Source organism: Podarcis tiliguerta (genome assembly GCF_965153285.1).
Source record: "Podarcis tiliguerta genome assembly, chromosome: 3".
Classification (NCBI taxonomy): Eukaryota; Metazoa; Chordata; class Lepidosauria; order Squamata; family Lacertidae; genus Podarcis; species Podarcis tiliguerta.
The window spans coordinates 56590866-56613130 of record NC_139536.1 but is presented as its reverse complement, the minus strand read 5'-3'; the positions used below and the strand labels follow the sequence as shown (position 1 = coordinate 56613130).

The window sequence follows — 22265 nt, the reverse complement described above, 5'->3', positions numbered from 1 at the left end:
GCCTTTAGTATCATTTGATAGACAGGTGATTTTTAAAAATAAAACGATTCATTTTTAGCCTGGCTGATCAACAAACCTGAGCTATATTTTCAAGAAGCTGTGCACAGATTCTGGAAAAATCCCAGATTGCCCTGGGTTGGGTCCATCTGGGGCTGTCAAAAGGGAGGTGAGTGGACAAGCACATTTTTAATTAGAGTTTTAAACCCTAATTAAATCAACTGTGAGGGGTGGAGAACGGGGAGAGACAGACAGAAGCTCACCTCCTCCCTCACTGCTATCCACATTTAATTAGAATTTAAAACCCTAATAAATTAAATTAGGAATGTGCAAAGCCCCCATTTCAGTTTAGGTCATCCTGAGGCCGATCCATGTTGCTGATGGGCTCCAGGTTGTGGTGGGGGGAAATGCACAGACCTGCTGCTTATATTTTCTGTTTGAACATTGCTCAGACAAAAAACAAAACAAAATATAACATGGTACTTGTCCCAAATGTAGAGGAAGAAAGAGAGTAATAGTAAAAATTAAGAGCATAATAGGAGTGGTGGCAGCAAGCTGCTTTGTCTTTACACTTCTTAATCTTTGAATCGTAAAAGCGGTGATATCTGTATGTCTAGAATTGGAAAAATTGCAGAACACAGTGAGGAATAAGTCTAAGAGGTTGTAGAGATTCCTTTAAGCTGACAACTGGATGTCAGCATTTACACAAAGATTCATTTGTTTCTGAACCCTTATCCAGTTTATTTTGTAGTAGCCAGGATGTAAACAGATAATTTTAAACATCAGCAGATAACAATGAACACAAATTGACACAAGGTATTTGTCAGAGGATGTTCTAGTCTCCAAACATGATATAAAACTGATATATTAACCTATCCTCGTTTCACAAATTGCAGGGTACACTATATGTTAGGCCTGTGCACTACTACTACTACTACTAAATACTGTATGGCTTTGCAGTTTGAATGTTGTGGGCAGGCAGCTCAGCTAAAATCAGGAAACCATAAAACATAGTCTGTTATGAAGAGATGAAGCTACAAAATTTGAGACAGACAGCTACAAGGGTTTGGGTTTTTTTTAAGAGAAGCTTTTTAAAGCTTGCAGTTTTTAAACAGGACTCCCTCATTCCTTTACTATATGGAATTTAGTGTGTTCCTCTAGGCTTTTAGTCTAATTGAAAGTCTTTTCCCTTCAGGTTTTAAAGAAAGGTTTAAAAACCAGTTATCCTTGACTTTCCATTGAAATATTTTATTATGTAAGTGGTTATGGGGTATTCACTGGTATTTATTGAATTTTATTGTACTAGGCATATGTAAACAGGCTGTTCTACTGTGATTTGAATGGTATGATTTAATGTTTGCTTTTTAATGGACTTGTATATAATAATGTAGTGGGAAGCTATTGTCTTGAAAACGGCTTAGAAATATCTGACATTTAAATTCTTTGTGTGGCTTTGTAACAGTGTTACAGTACTGTTTGGTGGACACTGTAAAGCCCTACCTGTATGTAAAAGCCCTCTGAGCAACTACTTTTTCAGGCAAAGAAAATGTTTGGGCCCTTCTTACTCTTTGTTTCAGAGCTCAGGAGCTCAGCTCACTACTGTGTCTTTATATTAAGAGCACTGTGTGCAGTTGCCTTGTGATAATTTATTTCTATGTCCCATCCAAAATCACTGTGATGAGAAGTTGAAGAGCAGCGTTAGCAAAGCTATTCCATTCAGGGAGGAACAGCAGGATATAAATGTAACAAATTCCTGGTTGGAAACCACTGCTGTCACTCAGATCTACACCCCCTGCCCCAACTCCCACCTTCTCTACTGGTGTTGTCTGGAGATGTATTTTTTAACCTGCAGGTGGTCAAAGTCCCTTTAAAATGGATCTGTATCCTTGGGATTGGCACTTTGCTCTTACAAAGACTGGGCTACAAACTGGGATGTGTCTCATTCAAATCTCTACCATAAACTTTTTGAATGGCCTTTGGCTTTTAATTTCCACCAGCCCCCCAATAATCTTTACAGGAATATTGTGTGGATTAAAATAATATGTGAACTGCACTGAAAGCTCAAGTACTTCACAACTGCATTAATATCTGTTGTTAAAAATTAATAGACTGCTATGCATCCTGTACATTTTTATTATTACACACTGTTCTGAGTGAAGTGCTGGAACTGAACAATTGACCAAACATTTGTATTATAGTTGAGCTTTGTTAAAGCTCATCAGTGTTTTCATAAGTATTTTGAGATACAATAATCAGCAAGATGCAGATGAAATATATCACAAAGAGTATAAAATTAATATGTGTAAATAGGCAAGATTGAGCACATACTGGGAGGACAAGGTAGGGTGACTAACCTGTGACTGTCCAGTTGTTTGGTCCTAACATTTAGTTTGAATACTATAGTATTAACTGATCGTTGGTGCGACCAAAGGATGCAGTCCTAAGCATACTTTAGAGGAAGAAGGTCATGTTGAACAAAATGGAACAAATCTGGGTTAATAGACTTCGGAATATGCTGCAAAAACATGAAAATGCTATTTTTTCTTGTGATTGGATCGTAGGAAATACTGGTTCCTAGTAACTGTATCTGCAATTGTGCATTATAGTTTCAGTGACATGGTATCAGTTACTATTTTTATAAAAAGAACATACGTTGGCTGCAAGTTAATAGCAGTAGAAGTCGACAACTGGATTTTTACTGCATGATAAAGGCATGACTCTGCTAAATCATAAAGCTGCTTATGTAAAAGCAGTAATGATAATAGTGTGTTGCTCAGTGCTGAATGAATGCTTTCACACTGAATAATGTATTAATTTAACTTTCCTTTCTGCTTGAGTTGTAATCAGTGAAATATTTCATCAAATATGAAATTCAGGCTTGGTTTTCGTTTCAGGATATTTTGAGAGAGATAAAGTATTTGATATTGGAACTTAAGCATCTGGATAGCTGCTTGAATTGGAAATAAATGTTTTAAGTTTAAAGTGCTTTAGTTATACACTGTGTCACATGGTGGTAGAAGAATCGTGAATAAGAGTAGTCTAGGTATTACTTTAAAACTTAGTAACACAGCCCAATTCTGTGCATATTCACTGAAAAATAAACCCTGCCTAGTTCAGCAGGATGTACTCCAGTGTAAGTATAGGATTGCAGCCTTATTTGTATGTATGTTCATGTCTGACTTCTGTTTTCTCTCTCAGTATATTTTATGTTGGATAATAAAATGTGGTAATTCAATTGATAAATGCTGTTTTGAAAGCTGGAGAAAAACACAGTTAGGACCTGGACCCTAAACAGATAATACATAAACATAGGTTTTACTGTTATAATTAATTTCAATTAAAATTTTTATTCCTAACTTTTAAAACTGTTTTCGAGGTAGCTAACAAAAATAATGTTAGATCAGGAGGGATTAGGAGAGACTGCAACAGTCCACCATAATATAGGGGAGTAAGTTCATTAAACTTGGAGCCATACAAGACGTTATGTGATTCATAATCAGAATCTTCCAATATGTCTTTTCTTAACTTGTTAGCAGACCTATGCTTTGAAACAGCATAGTGTGTAAACTATCTGTACCTGACTCTCCCCCTTCCCCCACCAGCTAATAATAGCGTTAGGAGACTATTTAGATCAAGGGTCAAGTTAAATATCTTCTCCCAGTGCTCATCTAACTTGATCTTGAAAGCAGTCATGGGAGCTTGCTATTGAAAACAAAAACCCTAAAGCAGGAAATGTCAACCATAAGTTGGATTGTAGGATCTCTTCATAGATTTGTGCCTGGCTAAGCCCATAGTTGGTAAAACTACCATATAAAACATAAATCACATAATTTACAAGCATGTGATATGTGAAGTACACAGTATACCTAGCCCACTGTATGTGCTGGCATTGGAGAGTCAGTTCACTGTAAAATAAGACTGGCTTTATCAATGGTGATAAATTCTCTGATATCTTCCTTACATCTTGTATCACTTGGCAAATTGTATCAATTAAATTGTTTCTCTTGAACATGATTTATGAAGCGGTGCGCAGTGAACCCAATGCTGGGTTGATTTTTGTTTGAAATGTTTAATTGGACTGTACTTTCTCTAACAGTATTTTTAAAGCTTTAAAACACCATTAGTCTGCTGCTGTCTCCTAATCTTGACAGATACTACATTGTTAACCTCAAAACTGATGAGAAAGCAAGTGATTGCCTTGATGCTCCTGCATTCACACTTAACAAGCAGCATGTTGGCACATGTATTGAATCACTCCTATTTTGGTTGTCCTGCCAGTATGAACAGAGTAAACAAACCAGGAAGCATTGGCTTTGTGTTCCAGGGAACATGGTTTGTTCCCATCCCCCACTCCTCACAAGTTATGATGATTACCTAAACTCTTGGTTTGTTGACTTGCTGATTGTGACTTTTTAAAGAGCAACCATATATGCTATTTGTTCTCAGTAAGCCAGGAAGTTTGTCTTACCATTGGATGCCAGTGCTGCCAATAGAATGCAGTAATCTGTCATTCAATAGACTGGCTGTAGTTTGGATGTAATTTACAGATGCAGTTTGAAACTATTGTTGACGATTGCATCCAGTGATGTGGGTTTCCTGGAAAAGAGAATTTTTGAAAAAAAAATTGATTGCCTAGAGTGATCTAGTTTAGGATGTTTACTAAATACAAGTAAAACAAACAAAACTAAGTGCTTTGAAACTGCCAAGCTTGCCTAATACTGTATTTGCAATCTATTATTTGTTACTAATGAACTTATGAAACAGAAAAAAGCATTGCAAACTTTTTGACCATTACTGATTTCATTTCTCACAGAATTCTGAAGTTTGAATTACGTTTATTAAAAACTGTAGAGACTTAAAGGACTTTAGCTACCAATTTTGGAAGTATGGGGCAAGGGCACATTAAATGACTCGGGGTCCATGGGGAAATAAATTTAAAGACCAAGCTCCAAATGAGTACCAGACATGACAAGCACACTACTCCATTTTATTGACCTTTCATGGTAGGTACAGGATCAGGCCCCAAATTCCAACCTGCCTTTCCCAGACAGTACAGTCATAACTTCTGAATAGCCTTTCCCCAAAAAATTCAGTGTTTGGAGTGTGTAGGTGTGGGTGAAAGATCCAAAGGCTCTGCTGCTAGCCTTTCCTTGGAATTACCTTTAGGATACTAGCATGTCCAGGACTTCCCAAACCTTATTTCAGTAGGACTGGGGAACTGAAGTCGTTTTCCCTCAGGGCTCCTTGTGCCTCAATGCAAATGGGAGAAGGAATTGTAGTGAAGCCAAGAGAAGGTGGTCTTTGCCTGACACCAGGAAACTACTATTATTGTATGTATGGATAAAATGCAGAATGGTTAATGCCAACATTTCAGAGTCAGTGATCTTGGTTTTCCAGATAATTTGGAAACAAAATTTTAAATGCCTTAAAATTGATAAAGATCTGAGTCAGCATACTTGATAGTAAACAAAATTAAAATGTGCCATGCTAATTTTACTAGTGCATGTAGGGTTTAATGTTCAGATAAATTTACCAAGAACTTTACTTGGAAATCATCTTCATTGTATTACTTGTTAACTTACTAATTTTAGCATGCCTGAATTTCTCTGTATGATAGTTTCTAGAGATATTCACCTGGAAAAAGGTTCCTTGGGAGTATGAGTTTAAATTTCTTTTCCTGTTCTATTCATTCCAGTTGCCCAGTTTCATTTGTACAGTGATACCTCGGGTTACAGACGCTTCATGTTACAGACTTTGCTAACCCAGAAATAGTGCCTTGGGTTAAGAACTTTGCTTCAGGATGAGAACAGAAATTGCATGGTGGCGGCGCGGCAGCAGCAGGAGGCCCCATTAGCTAAAGTGGTACCTCAGGTTAAGAACAGTTTCAGGTTAAGAACGGACCTCCAGAACGAATTAAGTTCTTAACCCGAGGTACCACTGTATTGTATTTCGTTATTATGTTGGTAACTTAATGGGGATGAAGTACACTGGCAGTCTGCTAGAGCAGAGCTGATGGAAGTCTCAATGTGAATTTGATCAAATGGGTACAAGACTATAGTCACACCTACCTTGGGACAGTGGTGGCAGCAAAGAGAACACACTTTTTACCCTCATAGCATCTTCAATGAACTGCCCAGAAGAGCTGTTTAGAATGACAAATGGGCAGGTTTCAGACTTGTGCGGTATCATTAACAATGGACCACTCAGTAGCCAGCTGTGATATTTGCAAAGCACATGGAGGGCAAAATTTCTTGGATTTGTGCCAAACTTGATGCCACAATTAATGTAGTTTCATTTGGAGGTCCTTGGAGCATCATCTAGTTTACAGCCTGAGAGATCAGTTTCAGTTGTCATGGGATTGGGAGTTAGATGCACTGTGTTACAGTGATTCTGCTCCTACCTGCAGAAAAAGAAAGTAGCACTAGGTGACTATTGCTATGTCCCATTGCTTTGGGGCTGTGAGATTTTTAAGGGGTTGATTCTGTCTCCTATACTATTCCACATAAAACAGTTGGGAGCTATCACCTGGGGATTTGAAGCGTGTGTCATCAGTGCAATGCTGTGTCCCTCTTAGCACATGTTCACTGTAAACTTTGTAGTTAGTGCCATGTTTTTACCCTGATGATTTTTTAAATAAATATTTTAATTAGGGCCTAAAATTTCTGGCTGCTTAAAAAAATATTAAAGATGTGAGATACCACTTAAAGAGTGCTTATCTTGCTATAATTTTTTAAAAAAATAAAAACCTGTTTGGATACCACCATTCCACAAAGTTGCTAAGATGATGTTGATTGAAAGCCTTTTTAAATCACAGAAGCAGCCAGCCCTTCGTAGCATTGTAATATAATCAGCAGACAGAAAGCATGTGGATTTAGCAGAAGCTTCTGTCAGTAGGACACAGGAGATTCTGATTCCCACTCCTTTTACTGGTGGAAGGAACGTTCGGAACAGTGTGGGAAGTCACATTAATGACTGCAGGCGGAGGCAAAGGGATGGAAATCATTTCCCTCATTGTTCTGCTGATGGAGGCACATATTAAACGTTCCCCTTGACCTAAAACAACACATTTTCAGAAACATGCAATACAAGCAGAGAAATCTTTCCAGAAGAAGCATACCATGAAAATCTATGGGCGAAAAATGCAGAATCATGGTCAGCATCCCAGTGTGTTGGCAAACTCGATATCCTTTCTACCCCAAATTTGGCATAGACCATCCTGAAAGATACCACTCTTATGCTGCTAAGTTTTAAATTGGTCTGTTTAAACCATTTGCTAACTGTAAGACACAGAACAGGGGTTGCCGACATGGCACCCATGGGCAAACTTTCATTGGTTTGTTTTTTTGTTATGTACTTTGTGTTCTCATTTTGTATTTTTATGTTGTGAACTGTATGAACTGCCGTGGGATCTTTGGATGAAGGGCAGTATATACAAATTTATTAAATAAATAAATAGTAAGTCTCACACTCTTCTAGAAATAAAGTTATGGGGCAAAATTTACTGCTAAATGATTTTTGTGAAATTAGTGGTGTTGCTACCTTTTATAGCTATCCTAGTGCTGAGGAAAACTTCTTGTTAATAGACAGTGACACCATTTGTATGTGTCTGTAATTAGTATTATGTGATCTCCACAATCAGGACATAGGTGACTTCTAGTGGCAAGCATAACGTTGTCAGGGGTGTTTTTCTCTAACTTTAACTTATACGCCCCCCCATGCCTGACATTTTGATACTCTCCCAGAATTCAAAATGCATGCCTGACAATAGAACTTAAACTTCCGCACCCCAGATTGATTGTTATTATGGCAGAATATGATTCAGCTGACTCATCCTTAACATTGCATCATTAAACTCTTTGCAGCATTCCATAGACTTGTTTTCTGTAATAGTGCTTTTAGCATTAGTTTTTGAAGCTTTGTTTAATTACCAGTTTTTGTTAGTGAGTGTTTCCCCTATTCCCCCCCCCCCCCCGTTCTTGTGTTTGCTATGCTTCAGTTATTACTGTGGTCAAAAAGAAAGACATTAATGTACTTTTGTCTACTTCTAGTTATTTTGTGGTCATGTGTTATCGTATCATTTGTGAGGAACACAGATTTTAACTGCAGTTAACATTGACATGGATGCTTTGAACAGATCAGTTGCATTCTAAATATACCTTGGTAAAACTTGATGAAGAACATTACGGCTATATGACAGAAGGAAACACCAATTGCAGAGTGTTAACTTTGACCAGTCCTTGATTAAAACAACTGGAGGCCCTGGGCTAGGAGACCTTGGGAGGCCCAAACTTAACAGCATCTAATCATAAGAAACAAAACTTAATTTTCTTCTTTATCTGCTTAATGAAAGTAGAACATTGATTTTTTTTAGCATTGATTAAAAGATAGTTTATAAATTTATAACCTTTAATAAAGTTTACAAAAGTATCTAATTAAGGCATTCACAAAGAACATTCATAGGGGAATCATAGCTATGTTCTGAGATTACACTATAACGTCAGATCAGTTTATTTTGAGCTCTTTTGGTTATCAAACTTACCAATTATATAAATCAGCAAGTCACAATTTATCATTTTCTATGTAGAGAATGTTTGGCTCAGACAACCGTTCCTGAGTTGACCATATGACTGTATACCATTCTTTATTCTTTTTATTTTAAAAAAGATCTTTCACCAGTACAGTTTGTAGCCCTTAAGCACAGGAACAATCTGAAAATTCTTTCCACATTTGGAAAATCTGTCTGAATTTTCTCCTGGAATATTATGATACATATATTAGTGGCTGAATACATATCTTTTTCAGGGTGAGGTTATTTTACATACATGTGGAAGTACAAGAGTTCACTGACTAGGCTAAGGTCAATGTCTTTTGGATACTCTTGCATCAGCATTTTGACACCATTGTAAATCAGTTCTTTGGTTGCTTGCAGGTTCACCAAAAATGAAAAAAGGGTCCACTACACTCCTGTATACTATTGCCCTTCTGTGTAGGTTGACTTCAAGAGGATCAATGACAAAAGGGATAAATGAACTTACTAAAACTTGTCTCTTGGATAAAGTTCATCTAAGGCTTAGGGCGCTGTCCCATCATGGTTTTGGTTTTTTCGTAGTCTGCCGCCTTTTGGCAGTCTTGTACTTTACATCCAGTAGTGGTGGATACAAACTGCAGTCGCCAGCTGTAAATATTTGCATGTGCTCGATGAGATTTGCAGACTTTGGATTGCCTCGCTAACTTCATGAAATTGGTCTTGCGAATGTGTCCAAAAGGGAAGCATGAAAATGAATTCAAATTCTTCCATTTTCTGCAGAAGATTTTCAACCTGTCATGTAGTAGCTCCTCTTTCAGGGTTTCAACAATGTAAATATACTTTTGCTAATAGCTTTAGTAGCTTTGGTGTGAGCTTCCCACCTTGTGTCTGATAAATGTTTAGGAACTTTTGATACAAGAGTCAATAAATTTTTAGCACTTCCCATCTTTTTGTAGAAGCAGAGAAAAAACAATAATGCTCATTTATTGTGGTAAAAAACTTCACTGCATCCAGACACGAGTCAACTTCGGTTCATCCAACTAGATTTAGGGAATGTGCAGTGCATGGGATAAAATTTGCAAACTTGTTCCTTTCCATAATTTTTTGGTGAACGACATTTTACTTTCCAGCCATATTGGCTGGATTGTCATATGACTGTCCTCTACATTTACTGAAATTTCATGAAATTCCGAATCAGCTCAGCCATACTTTCACCGGTGTGATTTTTCAGTTTAAAAAACCTCAGAAAACATTTGACTGGTAATCCATCACTAGGAGAAACATATCTAACAATGACAGTAAGTTGATCAACATGGGAAGCATCAGGGGATGAATCAACTGATAAACTAAAATAACCTGCCTGCCTGATGTTGCTCAGTATAGCTTCTTGAACTCTATTAGCCATCAACTCACATACGGTTTTGGATAGGTACAGTGACTGACTAGAGTCTTTACCTCCATACTGATTTATGTGAGCACACAGAAAGGGATCAAATTTGGCAATTAATTCAAACAATCTCAGAAAGTTACCATTGTTTGGTGAAGCAAATGTTTCATTATCTCTGCTAAATGCCAAGTCATTTTCTGCTGAGAGGGAAATCACTGCAACAACATGCTCTAAAGTACGTGCCTCCGGTAATCCTACTCTGATCTGCACTTCGAGTTTTGATGTGAGTGTTTGACTATGCTTTCTTGTTAAGTATTTTAGCATGGAGTTTCTACGATTTTATAGTTGCCATGGATTTGAGCAAGATAAGTGTGATGCCAATCATCAAATTCAGTACAAGGTAAAGCTGTAGTTGAGGTAGTTTGGTTAGGGAAAAGTGTGCACACGAAACTGTAGATTTTCTGGGAGAATGCACTAGCCACTCTTGAGGATAGGTTTCTCTATTTACTTTGGTGGAATAGAATAAATTTTTAGAGCAGAACTGGGCTTGGTTCTTGTATGTTTGCTTCAAATTGGTAAAAGGGCTGCCCCAGTGTTAATATTACACTAGACCTTTATCAGTCCAGAATAATACTTCCTTGTTATTCAATGTGGTCCATAAACCTACATCATTATTTCTGAAATCACTAGTGGCATGAACAGTTGGTATTTTTATGTCTGCAATGCTAGTGTTTTCATTGGAATAATTTGCTTTGTTTCCAATTCTTTAAGATGCTTTAATGAGCTTGAACTGCTTGTTTGTTTGTTTGTTGGCATAATTATCTCATGGCTTGTTCCTTCAACACCTTGTGTTAATTCTTTGGCTTTAGGTCCTGTCACTTCATTGTCACTTTGTCCAGAAGTATCGGTATTTGTAATGGTAGTTACCGACAACAGTTCTCGAAGTTCTTAGAAGGTTGCGTTGTGTATATAAACTGGTTCTTCTTCAGACTGCTGTGTAGTCTACTTGATATTCTTCTCTTTGTAAACACAATTGTTCTGAAGATGAGGGATTATGTCGGGATGTTTCTGCCTGCTGTATAAAGTCATATGACATGATTGGCTTTAAACATTTGAGTATTATCTTCTTTTCGTCACTTTTCATTTACTAGCACCACTTTCATATTGCTTACTCATTATCATTTTCACAAAAAGTCAAAATTATTGTGATCCACAATCATATAAAAGAATCCTCACTTGTTCTTAGAATGCATGCTATATTGATAGACAGTGATCTGAACACTTGTACAGTCATGCCTCATGTTACGTCCGCTTCATGTTACGTTCTTTCAGGTTACATCCTGCGGTGACCCGGAAGTACTGGAAAGGGTTACTTCTGGGTTTCGCCGCTCGCGCATGTGCAGAAGCGACGAATCGCAACCTGCACGTGCGCAGATGCCCCCCTGCAGGTTATGTTCTTTTCATGTTGCGAACAGGCCTCCAGAATGGATCCCATTCGCAACCAGAGGTACCACTGTATTGCTTCATTGCTGACTTTAACATTTGATTCTGAGTAGCTTTAAAGCCTCCATGAATTTTACTAAACAGTAAGTACTCACTTGTGTAACTGTTATACAGTTGCATAACTGTATATACAGACTCATACAGCACATGTTTAATGTTACTAAGCAACTGCACCTAGATAGTAAAAAATGCCTGTTTTATTAAAATAAAAAATGGCAAGATGCCAAGGTCTTCCTAGATTATGAGTCCCTGGGCTGCAGCCCACTCAGCCCATTCGTAAATTCGGCACTGATTATAAAAGATTTGACTGATTTGTTTAAGGAAGTTTGTATTTATTCCTTCCACTGTGGTCACAGAGTTCAGGGCTTGTTCCAATATAAAATTTCAAAACATGGAACCAGACAAAATATTCCTACACATACACACATGTGCATTACAGTAGCCCAATACATTTTCATTTTTATTTCTGGCCTTAAAAGCCACTTTGGTAGGATTAACTTTGAGACTGGACAATTATCCATGCCCTGTGTAACCTTCCAGTTCAATTACTGCAATGCATTATATGTGCCTTTGAAAATAGTCTGGAATTTTCAGCTGGCCCACAGTAGAGCAGCAGTATTATTATTGCTGACTGATAGGTATCAGTACATCACTCTAGTCCTTTGTGATCTGTACTGGCTTCCAGTCCACTTCCAGGCCCATTTCAAAGTACTGGTATTAATATTTTATATTGTTATCAGGCATGTGCCTTCACTGTACTTCTATAAAACATTTTTGTTTATACAAGCCCATGCAGGTTTCTAGAATACTGATATATTTTTAGTTTATTGCTTGTTTTAATTTTTTGAAAGTTTAAAATAGTAGTTTAAATCATTTCTGCCAATAATTTGATCATTTCATTCTTTTTATAAACCACTTCATAATCAATTATTTTTGGGAAATAAATAAAATAAATAAAAATTTACCTGTAAATAGCTTGGGATCAGGATGCATGAAGGATTGCCTATCTGCTTACCAGGGCTGTAAGATGTGCATCAGAGACTCTCCAGCCTAATAAGGTGATGGGAGGCTGTTTGGTGAGAGGGCCTTTTGGGGTGGGGCACCCTGGGTATGGAATGCTTTCTCCAAACAAGTTTCCCTGGCATGTGCAGTAGGATTTTTTTTTTTTTTATGCCAGGTGAATGCCTTGTTTCCATGAGTCTTTTAAATTTAATGTTTTTGGTTTGTAGAACTATCTCCAGTGTGTCATAGGGTTTCAACACTTTTTAAAAATTCTTACGTACCTTCATATGGTTTTGTAGTGCTAAAGTGTTTGTATTGATTTCATGTAGTTGATTGTTACTGTTGATTTCTTTTTATTATAAATTCTGAACTGCCCAGACTGTAGGGTTGAGTGGATGATATCATGGGCAAGGGAAGATTAAGTATACCTGCCTGTTGTTAGAAAAAATGGCAACTGTGGCACTTGTATGTAACATGTACTGTACGGAAAATGTGCCTTTTGGACCTAAACGGAGAAGAAAGAAGGCATGTACTTTGAGCTCACTGTGAGTGTAGTTTTTCATGCATGTTTCTCATTTTGTTTAATTATTCTGTCCTATTGAGAATGAGATACAGTGCCTTCCTGGTGATGGTACTGAGGTTTTTAGAAGGCTTACCTGAGTTCCTTGGCTTTTATACTGAAATTTTGGAAACATTTTATTCAAACACATCTTTATATTTAAGGAAGAATTCAACATAGCAGTAAGGCACTCATTCCACCAGCACAAGCTTGTCAGCTTGAAAGACAAAACAACCCCCTCTCCTCTTCCTACGTGCTGTTCTGGAGCTTCCCCAGAGCCCATTTCAGGGGGAGAAGATGGGAGAACCCCATTGCACTACCAGGACTTGTCAGCTGAAACCCTTAGTTCTCCTCAGTTCTGCTGTTTGTAAATTTTGTATTAAAAATCTACAGATTTAAAGTGTTTATGTTTTAGTTTTCATAAACAACCAGAGAACTCGCTGAGTAAAAGAGGAGAGAAATAATGGTAACAATTAATAATGATAGTGAGCTGTCCACTTATTACTTGGCTCCTGGGTGAAAGGTCACATGCCGGGAGGATAAATGATTTGGCCGCAATAAAACAGGCTAACCCTTGGTTATTCTAGCACATCTTTATGTACCCATGCAGTAGGAATAGGCACTCTTTACTTGCTTGTTTATTGTTGAAAATATTTATATCCCAGCTCTCTAGAGACTGAGTTTGCTTACAGAAAACTAAAACAAATTGGTCACAATACAAACAATTTAAAACAAGAATAAATAATTTAATTTATTAAATCAACAGCCAGAAGCCTTTCGTTTCAGAAATGGAAGGTGATGTTCTTCCATACTGAAAGGATAGCAGCGTGTTGTTCTAGCAATTTTCAGCTAGCTTTTGATGTGTTAAGATCACCTTAACATTTCATTTTCCTGTGGTTTAAGTATTCCTGCAACAGTGGTCCTATGTGAGAAATTCTTCACAGCATCTAAGTAGTAATGACAATGAGGCTTAAATTGCCACCAGGCTCAGTATCAAATTTTCAAGTATGAACTAGAATTCCTGTTCAAAACAAATGATGGGGAAATAAATTCTTTAGCGCTTGCTGATTTTCAGTGTGGCTTCTATAAAAGGTTGCACCGTGGTATAACTGACATATAGAAACTGTTGCTTAGCATAATTGTAAATAGAAAGTTTGATGTGATTATTTGCTTCCCACACAAATTTATATTAGCTAATATTCCTTAATGAAATTAATGTCAGTTTTGGTCGGCCAGGCGTTGAATGCTACTGCCAACATGACAGTGGTGCTGCAGTAATCCAGCTTCAGTTTCTGATCAATGAGGTTGGTAAGCTTGTGATACAGTTTTTTAAGATATAATTTTATTTATAGCTTTCATTTATACAATAGCTTAACAATTTCAATAGCTTAACAATAGTTGTAACATTTCAAACCTCGACTTCCTTCCTCCTCTTTCTACTGTTCCTTAAATTAATTTTTATCATCTCCTGCATATTCTTAATTAACTTAACCTTTTCTTTTATTTATCTATTTTGATTATATATTCTTTTGAAACTGCAGGTTATTACAATAATCCTGCAAATGTCTTTATCTGTTTACAATTTGTTTGTAAATATTCAATAAACCATTTCCATTCTTTTATAAAGAGTTTGTTATCTTGATTTCTTATTCTTCTGATAAGTTTCGCCATTTCTGCATAGTCCATAAGTTTCTGTATCCATTCTTCTCTCATCGGAGCTGCTTCTTCTTTCCAGTTTTGGGCATAATACATACAATTTTGTGTGTATCAAAAGTAGAAGGCAATCTGTTCAGTGGAAATGGTTGCGACTAAATTGACTGGAATGATGAGTTGTCAGATTACCTGGACAATAAAAATGAAAAAATTAAAATTAAAAAACTTAATTAAGAAAATTAAGAACTTATTTATGCTAATTACTGTGTTTCAATTTAATGACAAACCACGTTTTGCTGTTTTGTGTGCAAACAGCCTTGGGCTTGCATTCTTCTCCCATTTTTTTGTGCACAAGTTGGAGATGGTTGAAAGCTTCCATTCCCATTATTGGCAATTTACCTTTTGCTGGTTTGTCCAGCACTGACTCTCAGTACTGATACAGTCAAATTGATATAATGGAACAAAGACTAACAATTTTTTTTTTTTTTTACCTAGCTTTAATGACAATGTATAAATTGTCATTTTTCTGCTGCAAAACTGAGCAATGATATGTGGAATATTTTAAATGTGTTTGAATGTAACTTGACTGACTCTTGTGAAGCAGTTCTAATCCCTTCAAAAATATTGAAAGCACCATAATTCCAAAATATTTACAGATTCCCTTGACAAAGCTTTCCATTTTCTTTTAAGGGAGCCCTTGTGAGTGCCTTGGCTGATGATACCTTACATTTATGGAATTTGCGTCAGAAGAGGCCTGCTATACTGCACTCCCTAAAATTTAACAGAGAAAGGTAAGAATTATTTGTTGTTTTAATATTTTACAATGTATGTCATCAACTTTAGCTCATTTTCACACAATAGGGTGAACGCAGCAAATGGTTTCAGTCCTTGGTGCCCTAACCATACTCTAGCTTGCTACTTCTTCATGAGCAATTTACTTGCAAATCACTTCTTCTGTTGTCTTGGAGGACATGGGGACTCTGTAAGAAATAAGAAGATAAGTGATGGTGATGGTACATTTGCTTGCTTACTGTTACATAGCAAGCAGGTGCCAGCCCAGCTGGGAAGTGGGAGGGGGAAAAGGAATAACAAAATGGGCATTGGACTTTTCTTTCTTTCTAGTTCTTTCTATATTTTTGTATTCTATTGCTTCTCTGCCTCTTAGAATTCAACTTCAGTAGCAGAAACAAAGAAGCATTTTTAGGCCCCATTCTTGAAAACGTATCTCAAATACCTAGCAGTCGGTCAGCTTTTGCTATCTAGATCTATATCTGACCAACATAAATACACAAACAGGAGAGTCCTTGTTCTCATCTGTGAAGTGTTGGCTGGGTTTGGGTTGGAGATACTGTTATCTCTATTGTCTCCAGTGCCTCCCACCTCATAAACTTTCGTCCCACCACAGGAGTGCCTCTACTCTTGAGGTTCTCCTGACACTGTTCATCTGTCTTCCATCTTTGCAGCCACACTTTTCCTACCCTTAATGTTGTTCACCTATTTAAATCTGACTAAAAGACAAGAGAAATAAGCCTTCGTAGGGCTGGGGCTGTTGATTACTCTCTTCAGTTTCTCCCTTCCCTGTTAGCAACTCAGCTACTGGCTTGCCTTTGTTTCAATACTTCTTTTTTAATAAAAATGGACATCTCATATCTCATTCTTTATGTCCAGTATTAGCCATATGAAAAGAGGATTCCATTCTAGGCAATCATTGAAATATTGGTCAGTCCAGTAAGAAACAGGTAGGGTATATCTGTATGTATGCTCAGAAATCAGCCTTTTGTAGAAATGAGAGGCAACATGCTGCCTCGAGTAGCAAAATGTCTTGGACCAGTTGGGCAAGCACAAAAATATATATAATATGCTTTTGTGAAGGATGGAAGCTTCCTAGAACAGACCTACACAGCATATGCTCTCCTCTAAGTCAAATGGAGCCAACTAACTGGGCAGATACTAAAGAAATTTCCTGTGTTTACTTGCCTGTTTAGAAATGTTTAAAGCCTGGGGAGAGAGGGCTAGTCAAATGCCTGGTACATGACAGTTCAGTTGAAATTTGTTAAGTAGCTCACAAGATAAGCATGCCAGTTGTGCTAAGTTTTTAATCCTTGTATCTATGAGACAGTTAACATTTTTGTTGCTCAAGAAGTAGTATTCTAGTCCCACTACCACATTTTTCCAAGCTTGTGCAGAATCCATACACACCTATGTGTATGTGTATGCAGAATCCATACACACCTATGTGTATGTGTATACATAATGAAATAAATGTAGTCTTATCCTGTAGTGAATTTTTATGAATACACTTGGCATATCTGTACATCTCCAAAATGTCAAGCTTACAATGGGAATTTCTTAATCCTCTTGCAAACTCATTCTCTGAGTGTGAATCTTTTATCTCCCAAAAAGCTCCACCCACATACAAAGGTATTGCCAGACTTGGGAACCTCAACATTTGCAGAAGTAAAAATTAATAATAATGAGGCTCAATTATATGCCAGCACTGTGGGCCTTGGGGGATGTAATTGGATTTCATGTGCCTTGTTGGTGGCCAAAATACTGGAAAAAACATATGTCTCCCCCGCCCATTGCTCAGTAGTCAGAAGATTTACCTACTCCAGCAACATATTAAAATGTTACCATCCATAGGTGGCATGAATACAACAAACACTCAGACATTTGGGATCCATATTTAGAATTGTTTGCATAAACAACATGCCCAGCTCTGCCGGAGCTTATACCCCCCACTTTTCTTCCACTCCCATCTCCCTTTAAGTTTGGTCTGATTGTATTTACTTTAATTGTAAACAACAACAATAACCCTTAAAAACGCAGCTGTAACTGTTTTGCTGTCAGCAAATGTGACCGGCAGATGCAGTTCCTTTTATTTCCTTTTTTCAATACTAAAGTAGTAAGATTATTTGTCAGGTTCTGTTCACCTTTGGCAGGGACAACTGAAGATTGCAGAAGATAGGATCTTGTACAGTTGGTGCACCCACAAGGGCATGAATAACCAACTTAATCTCTGTCCTCTCGGCCTGATTTCACATACATTGATTATAAAATTCACCAGAATGCATTTTAGTCAGAGACTGTGGGCAGATTCAATCATCTAGAGGTAGAGAGGAACAGAGATGGTGTTTGGGGTTGTGTTCTGGTTCCACACAGTCCAAAGTGGTTGTAATAATTTAGGAAAGATGGTGAGCTCTTTCAGTGCCTAGAGATCTTCTTGGTCAGGAACACAGTCCACCCAGATCTAGGGTGATTGTGACTCTTCTGGCAATAGAAAGAAGGGGCCTAGAATGTTAAGGCTACAACAATAGTGTTGTTGTTGTTTAGTCATCTTAGTCGTGATCGACTCTCCATAACCCCATGAATCAGAGCATGCCTTGGAAACTATCACTTTCTTCTCGAAGCTTCTCCTTTTTTATGTCCATGGAGTTTTCTTGGCAAAATACTGGAGTGGTTTGCCAGTTCCTTCTCGAGGTGGATCACATTTAGTCTAAACTCTCAGCTATGACCTGTTCATCTTGGGTGGCCCTGCACGGCATAGCTCATAGCTTCTTGGAGTTATTCAAGCCCCTTCACCATGACAAGGCAGTGATCCATGAAGGGGTAACAATAGTGTAGTGGTTACCTTTCTGGCGTATACTGTAGAACTTGAAGATATTGCATTAATTAGGTAACATGTAAGGGTTTGTGAAGGGATGCCTGTGTTTCTGCAGTCATACTTGGATCAGGGGTTGCCTCCAAACACCCTGAAGTGGATAGTCGTAGTATTATGCTCTGCTCTGTCTTGTGCTGCTCGAGCATCCCTGGATTGCCACTCCTACATTGAGTGCTTCTTACAGGGGAAGGCTTTGCTTAAGCCATCTCCAGTTCATTGCTATCCCACCTGGGGTCTTCATTAAGTTCCTGATGAAAGCACCCTTTGAACACATGTGCACAGTGCCTCTGAAGTGGTTGAGCTGAAAGGTGCTGTTTTCTGGTGTCAGTAACATCAGTCCTTGGGGGATCTGAGCTTGTGGGCACCCTCAGCACTTATGGAATTGTGTATCTTTCTTGAGGACTCAGGGGTGCTTTGCATGGCTCAGCATATATGTCCAAGGTAAATTCATTTATTTCCCATAGAGCTGGTGCTGTCTAGAGCTCACACTTCCCAAGGAACATAAGTGGCACTCCCTGGATATCGGCTGGGCCTTACACAAACAGCTTAAGCATACAAGAGACTTTAGTCAATAGATTACCCGCTTGTTTCTGTCCAGCCCAATACAATGGGAAATAAGGTTTTGTTGGCTGTGTAGTTATCATGGATTAAGGTGTATCTCCAAGTGTTATGATATTTCTGCTGCTGCTGTGCCTGGTGGGGTTGCTGCCAATTATACAAAAAAGTGCTTCTTCCTCTTCTGCCTTTGGGTCTAATGTTCGGTTGTGGGACATTCGCAGAGCAGCCACAAGCTAAAAATGTGTATACATCTGCTGAAGCATCTTTTGACTGGTGTGTATTGTAACACATAGTTTGTAAGTAGTTTCCAGGCTACAGCATACCTACTTGACTGGAGATTGCTTTGGTATATTCCTCCTCCACTGCAAAAATATGGACTTACTGTGAGAAGTTCATTTTCAGCTGGGAATGGAAGGGATCTGAGCCACCCTGTGATTGGTGTCACTGCAGTGGGGAGAAGTGCTGTTGCCAGTACAATACAATGCAGTCACTTGCAATGCAGGGAGCTCCAAGGGCTATTCTTCACCCCTTATGGTTTTGTTTGTTTCTATTGCTACAGTGGTACCTAGGGATACAGACGCTTCAGGTTACAGGCGCTTCAGGTTACAGACTCCACTAACCCAGAAATAGTACCTCGGGTTAAGAACTTTGCTTCAGGATGAGAACAGAAATTGTGTGGCGGCAGCGGGAGGCCCCATTAGCTAAAGTGGTACCTCAGGTTAAGAATAGTTTCAGGTTAAGAATGGACCTCCAGAACGAATTACGTTCATAACCCGAGGTACCACTGTACTTTGTTCTGTTTTTATTGTTGCCTTGTTATTCTTGGGGTGCTATTCTGTTAGCTATTCTGTTAGTGCTATTCACTTACAAACCAAGCCCACTCAGACTAAATGCCGACAGTTTTTATAATCTTGCCTGCCTAGTGTAGAAAGTGGGAGGGACAGCCCATCCAAGGGCCCCCTCTATCCCTTGCAGAAAATGAATTTGTTATGGTAAACCAATATTCTACACTAGTAACATAGATAAAATGTAACACTTGATTGCTAGCAATTTAGGAAGTGTGGCAAACCAATTTACACGAAGAGCTAAAATTTTAGGGTGAAAAGTCTACCAAACAGACGCCTAAACATTTTTCCTTGAGAGAAGCCTTGTTTTTTCATGTCACTAAGAAAGGATAAGATTAGAGGCTTCTGTTGTCTCTTTGCTTTTTTCGCTGTCAAACAGAGCATGGAACTTATTGCCAAAATTAAACAGTGTGGCAACTTCATTCTCTTAACTCAGAGATTATGTTTTCCTTCCTAACGAAGAATGTGAGAATATCCTTTAATTTAGTTTCTTCTGAACACTTTAATGTCCTGAAGAATTAGCTAAATAGTGCAACTTTTGTTATAATTTTAGTACTCTAAAGAAACATTAGTGAACTGATATGAAGGAAGAATGCTGAAGAAAAAGGTGCAATTGTGACCTAGTTTACAGTATTTTCCATTAACTAACACTGTACATGGATTTTTAAAAAGATGCATCATAAATGCTTGACTATGCATTTTTAATAAATCAATTAAAATACTCTTTACTACATACCAGGCACTTCCATAAGTTATTAACATAATGGCTTAATGTTAAATTTAAAACATTAAGTGCAAGCTCTTGTCTATATTAAAGTGCATTCAATAAAATGATGCTTCATGTTCCAAACTAGCCTTTTCCCTCTTAAATGTAACTCTTGGAGCCTGGGCAGTTTTCTGGTGTGTCCATTCAGACATCTTACTAAACCATAGTTTTCACTATTTGTTTCCATGAGGCGGTGTCTGTTGAATTTCTAGATAAGGAGCTCAAGAGATGGTGCCATTTCAGTGCTGGGTGGATACAAATTGTCCATTTAGTCCAGTTTTAGGCCTGAGAAGGAAATCCACGCTTACTGTAGTGGGTAATCTAAACAGGGAACTATTGGGAGTAGACCTTGTTGATTCTTTTAGAGCTGTTACCTTTTCATACCTTTGACAATGCAGTTCAGTTTGTATTACAATAAGATAACAACATAACAAATAATAGAAGAAATAAAATAAAAAATCAATATGGATACTTTGTATGGATATACCAGACCATCTAAATAAATGGTCTGCAGACCACAGTTTGGGAACTTCTGGTCTAAGGCATACCATCATAGATACATGCCAGATGTCCAGAGGGAGAAAATTCCACTAAATAGATGTAGCAATGCCCAAACATAAGGCATAGCCTTGCACCATTGTTCATAGTCGCCTTTCAAGAAATTTCCGAGCTTCCTGAAGATGTGATGCCGTGTCATTTCTTCCAAAAAAAGTCTTACTTAATTTCTAAAGTACATTGTTTATTGAACATGGTGACTCTTTTGTCTTTCACCATTCTACTTTATGCTTAAATTCTGTAAAACACGTATCTCTTTGATGTTTTCATATATTCTTTCCTATCTGCCTGGCCAATAGTAGATAATTTGTCTAGGCATACCTAGACAAAAAGCATAATGTGTTTCTGTTTTTTTCTGTTGTCTTGAATCCCTGGGTGGCTAGTCTTCCAGATGGCATTGAATGTACTGGAACAAAATACATATTAAGAAACCATAGGATGGTTAATGTCCTAATTTCATCAGGCCCTTGCATAGTCACCCCAGCAGCATTTATTGTGGGGAGCACATAAATGGTGGTTGTAGAACATTTGGACTGTGCACACCTTTAAGTGACAGAACAAGGTGAATGCCTGCATTTTGGTTATAGAACTAAAGCAGATTTGTTTGTCAATACCTTTTACATTGTTGCTACCTAGAAGCTGGCAAAATTGCTCTATGCAAAGCAGTTGTGTGGAAAAAGTAATGTCTTGCCTTGTACAGCTATGGACACAACTACACATTTATGAGCCATTGCAGTTGGCATGAATCACCAATGGGAAGGAGCAGTAGTAAATGTGGATGTGCTGAAGCAGACATTGCAATCTCCATGGAATTGCTTCCACAGGATTACTTGGGATTCTTGTATAGCAGGTTTTTGACATCCCAGCTGTATAATTTGTCTGGGAAAAGGGAAAGAGATATCTGTTTTCTCAGGTTTTCTTTATTTCTTGATTAATATGCTCCAGGAAGAGTCTGTGTCAAAATTAACAGATTTTAGCCATTTTATTTCAGCAGGCCTTGGGTTGCCTCGACCTTTATGGCCAGACTGTGTTGCCAAGTCCATCATGTGGCAGCTGTTTGGGAAAAGACCTGCCATATGTGTGGATTTCCTTCATAATCTTCCTCCTTACCTTTTTATTTACCATATTTCCAGGCCACCTGTCAAATAGAAAATTGCCCAAGGTGGCATACATCATTAAATAACCAGTTAAATAGCAAATAAAAACAAAAACAGTATGGCTGAAATAAATAGCTTGACACAGATATAAATTA

At 37.9% G+C, this 22265-nt stretch overlaps 1 protein-coding gene across 6 annotated transcripts in view; it reads left to right on the top strand.

The window, feature by feature from the left end:
• The window catches only part of STXBP5 (syntaxin binding protein 5), a 119037-nt gene that overhangs the window by 12179 nt on the left and 84593 nt on the right, over positions 1–22265 (top strand). For all 6 annotated transcript variants that reach the window (XR_014509828.1, XM_083434800.1, XM_083434804.1 and 3 more), the window contains 2 exons: positions 14198–14279; positions 15319–15419. Coding sequence is in view for 5 of the 6 variants with exons in the window: in XM_083434800.1 (XP_083290926.1) it covers positions 14198–14279; positions 15319–15419 (183 nt within the window). In the remaining variant the exon portion in view is untranslated. The remainder of the gene's footprint in view (positions 1–14197; positions 14280–15318; positions 15420–22265) is intronic.